Raw genomic sequence first — 7,805 nt, 5'->3', positions numbered from 1 at the left:
TCTTTCCTCCCCACCCTCCCCTGCCCCACTTTTCTTCCTTCTGAGTATTTGTCCCCACCTGTCATTATGTCATTCCAGTGGCTGAATTATTTAAGTGTCCTTCTCTCCCTGTTAATTGTCACCTCAGTCTTTGTCACCACCCAACTCCAACACCAACAATGGAGCTGGCATACAGCTGGTGCTCAATAAATGTTTGTCACGTAAATGAAAAGGAACCAGGCAAATAAATGTCTACGTGAGATAAAAGAGCAAACAAGTCGGGGCTGGATATGTGGGGTGGGGGTGGGGACATTCCTCAGAAGACTGTAGGGCATGGTCACCCCCTGCAACTCTGGCTCCCATGCCAACCTTTACCCTGCTCAGTGGTGCAGTCTCTGCCAGGCAGGAGAACCCTGTAGCAGAAGCTCCGGCCAAAGCTGAGCTGATCACCACAGTGAGCGCGGCCTCCAGCTTCCCTTTCCTACACCCACTTTTCTCCTGGGTAGAGTCACCAGGTTGTGGGTGGCTGCGTTAGACAGTAAGACGAGAGAGTACATTTTGTGAAGGCGCCCGTCCGGAGCAGGCGTGGGGAGGGCTCTGTTTGCCCCTCCTCCTAGCAAGTCTCAGCAGTGACAACCACCCAGTGGGACTTCGGGCAATCTGGCTGACCTGCCCTGGCAGCCCACCTGTGACAAGGTCCTGGAGAGACCATCCTCACCCCACAATTACCCTTCAGGCTGCTGTCCTCTCCCTGTCTCTCTGCTCTGTCTCCAAGCTTGTGGTCCAGCTGGTCCCTGGCAGCCCGGTGATCTGATCCATGGGGTGTGTCACCCCATCAGTGGCCTCTGCTACAGTGGGCCACACTCATGGCAGTCAAAGCCTTTGACCTTTGACCTACTCCTGCTCTTTCTGATCCTGCAGTTATCAGATGGGCCTGGGTTCATATCCCTTCCAGTCTGTACTGCCACTCGACTTGGGGGAGGGCTACCTGATCTTGGAGCCAGGAAATGAAGGGTGGAGGATAGGGACAGGGACTACAAACCCACCCCAAACTTGCTGGAGATGGAAGTCCAGTGGGAGTGGCACTTCTGTGACTTCCAAGTTACTTATGCTGAGAAATGGATGCCCGGCCAGACTGGCTGCTGAGGTGCATTAACGCTTCCCATCCTTGGAAAGATCGAGCCTCCCCATCTCCCAGGTCCAGCCTAGGCTTGGCTTCTAAGTCTTGGAGCAGTGGAACTGACCAACAGTCACTCGGTGTAGACAGAAGCCACCAAGACACTGGACCATGAGGTTTCACTGACCTTGGCTCCTGGGCCCACCGGGTCAAGTGTCTGTCCATCTGTCTAGGCCTAGAAGGAAGCTGAATGGAAGCCAAGTGTCTGAGGGTCTGTACAGGCTTCGAGCCACCTTAGCATTGAGCAGGCGGAGAGAGCCTCAGTCCTCACCCTGTGACAGTGGGAGACAGGTCACCAGGCTCAACACTCCAAGTTCCCAAAGAGTAAGGGAAGAAAACAGATTCCCTATTCACCAACCAGAGTCACTGGTCACCCCTAAAATCCCAGGCTCCCTTAGGCCTTTGGCAAACTGCTCTGTTACCCTTTACCCAGAATGCCTCACAGTGGGGTGTTCATCGGGACCTGAGAGCCACAAGCTATCCAAATCCATAAAGCAAAAGGCACAGTAGTGCCTACCTTCCATGAGGCACGAAGGAGATGCAGGCAGGCCCAGGGCTTGCAGAACGCTGGCCTCCACACTCACACAGCCAAATGCCAGAAGCCTCCCATCAAAAATAATAACAAGAACAAACGCTTATGTAACAGTTCTGGCGTGCCAGGCATGGCGGGACACAGCACATCCACTACTCCTTGGACACCCTGAACTCTCACTAATGCGGCCCGGCTGCAGCAGAGCTGCCCCGGCAAATCTGAGTGTTGGCCCTGCATTCAAGTCCTGGTTCAGCCACCCTGAGCTCAGTAAGAGAGGCTCCTAAGTCCCCTCTGGGCAGAAAAACTAGTGAGAAAGGGAAAGCAGAGTAGGAACTGTTCCCTTCACCCTCCTCTCGGCCCAATCTCTCTTCCAGCTACACAGGGACATAGACACCAAACAGGCGAGCGGGCTCCCCTACACCACCAAACACAGTACTCACCTGCCCTGACCCAGCTGTCTGGACTAGCCTTTCCTACAGAAAGTCTAGTCCTCAACACAAGTCTGACACTCAAACCAAGCCCAGAGGGCGGCCTGTCCCAAGCAGGGTTTCTAGCAAGTCCCCCAGCACCCGTGGGTGCTGAGTCACCCTGAATTCCTGACCTGGCACTCTGCCCCCTCTCCTGGGGGGAGGGGCTGACACCCCATCTGCCACGGGAAGAGAAAAACCCAGATGCGACACCCCCACCCACCGCCACACACAACCCAAAAATAACCCGCAGCCCCCTACACACCAGAAACACAAAAACAAAATCTCGCATAAATCCAAAGTCGGGAGAGAAGAAAAAAATTTTTTTTTCAAAAGCCAACTACTGCCCCCAAAAGGCTTTTAAACATTCTCCAAAAAAGTTTATTAAAATGTCTTCACTTTAATGCTCGAAACGGAAAAGGTTCTCAAAATATACATACGCCTCTTTTCTCATAGAAATAGAACTTTTTTATATAATACAAAAAAAATAATAAGACCAAAAACAAAAAACAAAAAACAAAAACAAAACCAAAAACATCAACAGCAACAACCCCGCAGGAACATCTTTAAGTGATTACTCAGGGCCCGGCTGACAGTTACACGTGTGTTGCGTCAGTCCCGTGTCCACACGCGCTCAGCCACGTTTGATCCGGATTGCATCAAGTCCCGAAACCCGGTGCGCGGTGCAGGTGCGTGCGCGCGGTGCCCGCGGTGTCCCCTCGGTGCAGGTGCAGGTGCGCGCGGGGCACGCACGGTGGTCCGGGCGCGCGCGCGGGGCCGGAGCGCGCGGGGCAGGGCGCACGGTGCCCAGGGTGGCCGCGGCGCCCCCCACGCCACCCGCGCCGCGCTAGCAGTGGCCCGCCGAGGCCAGCAGCGGCTCGGGCAGCTGCTTGAACAAGTTCCGCAGGGTGCTGAGCTCTCGCGACAGCTGCTCCACCTTCTTCTGCAGCCGCTCGTTCTCCGCCGTCAGCTCCAGCACCTTGTGCTGCGTCTCCAGGTTGCGCATCTTGGCCTTGTCGCGGCTCTTGCGCACCGCGATGTTGTTGCGCTCGCGCCGCATCTTGTACTCGTCGCTCAGCTTGTCCACCGTCTTCTTGGCCTTGGCCTTGGCGGGCGCGGCCGGCGGCCCCGCGAAGCAGGCGGCGGGCGCGGCCTTGGCGTCGGCGGGGCTCGGCGTGCCGGGCGGGCTGGACGACGACGACGTGGACAGGCTGCCGCTGCTGCCGCTCGGCGTCGCCTGGTAGCCCAGGTAGGCGCGCAGGGCGAACGGGAAACCGGCCGCCATGGCCGGCGCGTCGTCCGCGCGCTTGCAGTCCGCGGGTTCGAAGCCCGGCTCCGCCTTGAGCGCGGCGGGAGGCGGCGGCGGGAAGCAGGCGGGCGGCGCGGCCTTGGCGCCCGCGCGGCCGAGGCTCACGTAACCGTAGTCGGCCGGCTTCTTGCTCGGCTTGGCGCCGTAGTCGTCGGCGAAGAGGTCGGAGAGGAAGTCGTGGTGCGCGGGCGCGGGCGCGGCGAAGTCCGCGGCGGGCGCGAGCGGCTCCAGGTAGGGGCTGAAGTCGATGGCGCGCTCGTGCTCGCCGATGGCCGGCTCGGCGGCGGGGGCGCGCGGCGCGGCGCGGGCCGCCTTGGCCCCGTAGGCCAGGCAGTCGGGCTCGTAGTAGAAGTTGGCCACTTCCATGGGTCTAAAGGCGGCGGGCGGCGGCGGGAGGCATGCTGCGTCCCAGGCCAGCAGGCGGTGCATGAACGCGGGGCCCGCGGGCTCCGCTGCGTCCCGGTCCCGTGCGCGGCTCGGACTCGGCGCGGCGGCGGCCGAGCGGGAGGTTTATAAGGCGGCGCCTGGGCAACGGGCTGCGTCACGCTGGGGCCCCTCCCGTCGCCCCGCCACCCGGTCGGTGCGCGTCATTGCCCGGCCGCGGGAGCGCGAGAGGGCGCGGCGGGGAGTGGGGCGCGGCGGGGGTCCTCGCGCGGGAGGCTGAGCGGTGGCCCGGGCGTCCCGCCAGCCCCGCGATGGCCACGGACGCGGGTGACGCCAGCCCGCCCCCTTCCCGCCCCTCGGGAACACGGAGGAGCGCGGCCGCCGCCCGCCCCCTGCTGGAGGACGCGGTGGCTCGTCCCGGCTCTGGTCCGCTGTCCCGGACCCCCAACTCTTAGGAAACAGATCGTTCCTCCAGCTACACGACCCCAACCCCCGGATCCTGGCCCGCTGTCCCCGGGCCCCAATTCCCTGGAAGCAGCCTTTCATGGGGTGCATGTCCTCCCACCCAGGTGCTGCCCACACCTCTGGGACCCCCAACTCCTGGGAAGCAGAACTCTCCACCGGGTGCACGCCCACCCCAGGGATGCTCGCTGTCCTGGATCCCGGCCCTCCACCCTATGTATGGCCCGCCTACCGCACCTGCCTACGCCACTCCCTGCGCCTCTCCGTGAAGGTGGCAGGGGTGGGGGTTCTGCCACACTGTGTCTGGGTGAGTCACTTTGCTTCTGAGTTTCCTCCGTGGACAGTGTTGGTATTGTTAGTAGTGGTGTCATCAGAGACAAACGGACCCCCGAGAAGTACGATGCCTTCCTAAGACCTGCACAGCCCTGCCCAGAGGCTGCAGACTTCTCAGGTGATTGCGGTGGAAGCATGGTAGACCCCACTCCAGCCATAAGGACCCAGCGGTCACCCTGCAAGCTGGGGAGGCAACCCCTCCACCCCGTGCACTTGAATGGGCTGGGACCACCAGCCTCTCTCCGGTGAGACCCTTCTGAGGGCGTCCAGGGCAACTCTTGAGGCCCACCCTTCTGCCAATCCTAGGTGGGCCACTCAAGCAGGAGCTGCCAACCTGCCTGGGGCTGACCCCCGACCCATTGACCCCAGCCCTGGCCCCGGCAAGCTGGCGGGGTGTTGCTCAACCTTCGGTGTTATCTGCTGAGCTGGGGTGACCTCCGCCCCCAAGAGCTGGAGAAATGACATCTCCCTGTGCCCTTGGGGGTGGGGGGCAGGGAGGGAAAGGGTAAGACGCTAGCCCTGCCTGCCTGCCTGCGGCTTTCTGGCCTTCCCAGCAGCCTCTGGGCCAGGAAGGGATCAGGGCCCAGAGAGGCGTGGTGACATCCCCAGGGCCACCCAGCCAGGCCTGGCTGTAAAGTGGGACGTTGGGGCTTCACTAACGGGCCCTCCCTTCTCCAACACTGGTGACTATTCTTCCCCTCCTGTAGGTCACCATTCACGCACGTATTCTTTCCCTCAGTTTCCCCTCAGACTGGGCTCCAGAAAGGCAGCGAGTGAGCACACTAACTGTTCCCTCAACCCTGCTCCAGGAGCCCCGTCCTGGGTCCCCAGCCCCCAACACTCCTGACCTGAAAGCCCATCTCACCTGGCCTGTCTTCCTTCTGTCCCTGCTGCCCACCCCGCCATGTCAGCCCCTCCAGGGAGGGATATATCTGTCTGTCTGTCTGTCTGTCTGTCTATCTATCTACTGTGCACTACAACTTGCATGTGAAGGTCAGAACTTGGGGTTCGCTGACTGTCACAGGTCTCTCCTGTCAGATGGGTCCTGGGTATTGAACTCAGGTCTTCAGGCTTGGTAGTAACCACCTTTAAACCACTGAGCCATCTCAATGGCCCGACTTCTCTCTTTACTCGAGTTGTTTTGGCTGGGTGTGGCCTTGGGGCAAACTGGCTCTGTGCCTTAGCTTCCTCCCAACATTTCAGGGTTCTGGGGGAGACACAGCAAGACCTGGGGAGGGTTATTCAGTACTGCAAGCATCTGCTGTGTGACCTTAGCCGGCCCTCCGCTGTCTCTGAGCCATATTTTATACTTGTAATTTGTGGGAGGTGAGCCGTACTGTTTGTGTTCACAGGTTAGGAGACCGGAGATCTAAGAGTCAGCTCAGGGTCGTCACACTGAAGCAATGGCGGTGGAGAAAGTCTCCCAAGCCTTGGGGTTGTAATCAGCTCTAACAGTAAACTTGAGTCTAGAGAAAGGTGACTTGGGTCACACGGGGACTCAAGGGGTGACTCAGGCCCTGGAGACCAGACTCCACCTCATCACAGAGCATGGTGCTCTGGCCTCCAGATTGGGCTAGCTGGCCCCATGGCAGCCTCCCTGCCAGGCTCACCCACCCACAGCTGACCCAGCTGTCCCACGGGGAGGCCAAAGGATCCTTGTTCTCCCCAGGTTCCTTGCTCAATAGGCCATGCCTGTCACCTCGCTGTGGCTGCCAGCCCTCCCTCAGGGCTCTGAGGCCCCACCAGGCCCAAGCAGCTGGCACAGCCCTATCCAGATCCAGCTCCTTCCCTGCTCCCTGTCCCAACCTCATGTTTGGAGGAACCTGGGCTGCAAAGGTCTCTGGTGTGGCCAGACCAACCCAGAATGGGTTAGCTTAGAACTATTGCGGTGTGCCTGGTGTGCCTCTTTTCTTTTCTTTTTTCTTTTCTTTTCTCTTCTCTTCTCTTTTCTCTTCTTTTTCTTTTCTCTTCTTTTCTCTTCTTTTCTTTTCTTTCCTTGTGACAGTGCTGTAGTCGGGAGACCCCGGCCTTGCCCACGCTGGCCACAGCTCTGCCAGCGAGCTACACCCCAGCCCTCTTTTATATTCTTTTGAGGCAGGGTGTTGATAAGTTGCCCAGGCTGGCCTTGATCCTCCTACTTCAACCTCCAGAGCAGCTGGAATCACAGGCCTGTGCTACCAGACCCCAGCTGTCCCTTTAAGTGAATTCATTCCTAATGTGTAAAAACCAGAGACTTCACACCGCGCTTCCAATTTCCAGTTCTTCCTCTGAACTTGGGTCCCTGAACTGGCCTCTCTGGTGTGGCTGTGATGGTTGCTAAGGCATTTCCAGTATGGGTTGTATACACTCTGTTGTGGGAGGACTTAGCCCATCTGCAGGAGGAGGAGGAGGCTGAAGCTGAAGCTGAGCCCCCTCCTCCCCACCCTCACCCCCAGCCTGCAAGCAGCAGCTGTGACTCAGTACAGATGGGACAGCAGGTGGTGAGAAGTGCTGGGGACCCTCCTTACAAGGGTGCTCCAGCCATTTCTGTGACCCTTCAGCATATAGCATAGGGATGTGGGATGTCCTGTCTCTGGGCCCTGTTGGCCTTCTCCTGACAGGTAGGGGTGACTCACCTCCCGGCAGCCCCACACAGGGCTTAAGGTGGCAAAGCCTTAGAAATGCTACTCAGCAGGCTGTTGAGGACAGCCCTCAGTGGCTCACAACTTCTCCCAGAGCCTGTGTGCCACGCCTGAGCTTTGCTGGGGGGTAGAGCACTTGGTTTCGTTCCCAGCTAAGGGAAATAAGCAGAGAGGGAAGCCGCCAGGCCTCCTCTCTCAGGCCTCAGTTTCCCCAGTGTGATCAACAGTCTTCAGTCCGAGATGGGCCTCCTCCGCATACCAGCTGTCTGTGAAACTTGCCTGTGTGCATGCTGCCATCTCGTGGCAGGGCCTGGGACTGCAGGAGTGACTTGAGTATCTTTTTGAGTAGTAGAGCCTGGCACTGTGGGACATGAGCATGCCACAAGAGGTACAGCTGTCCACGGGATGGGAAGAGGCTCTCAGCCTTCGTATAGCCGTTCATCAAACTTTTTTAACTGGTTCAGATGCTAGAGACACAGGACATAGGGAAGACACTGGGTCGCTGCTCGGGGGTGGAGGTGGGGGTCTGAATATCGAGCGT

The 7,805-nt window shown here is 59.2% G+C and overlaps 1 protein-coding gene across 1 annotated transcript; it reads right to left on the bottom strand.

The window, feature by feature from the left end:
• Positions 1 to 2,457: 2,457 nt before the first annotated feature.
• Positions 2,458 to 4,084, bottom strand: Cebpb (CCAAT enhancer binding protein beta). Its single transcript, XM_021155447.2, has one exon. The coding sequence runs from the start codon at positions 3,891 to 3,893 to the stop codon at positions 3,003 to 3,005; it is 891 nt and encodes a 296-aa protein (XP_021011106.1). The 5' UTR covers positions 3,894 to 4,084; the 3' UTR covers positions 2,458 to 3,002.
• Between the last annotated feature and the right edge of the window lie 3,721 nt (positions 4,085 to 7,805).

This window comes from Mus caroli, chromosome 2 (genome assembly GCF_900094665.2).
Source record: "Mus caroli chromosome 2, CAROLI_EIJ_v1.1, whole genome shotgun sequence".
NCBI lineage: Eukaryota > Metazoa > Chordata > Mammalia > Rodentia > Muridae > Mus > Mus caroli.
This window is presented reverse-complemented; position numbering and strand designations above follow the sequence as displayed.

Bases quoted from the DNA above. Each gene is read 5' to 3' on its own strand.
- Cebpb (XM_021155447.2), bottom strand. From the start codon at position 3,893: ATGCACCGCCTGCTGGCCTGGGACGCAGCATGCCTCCCGCCGCCGCCC.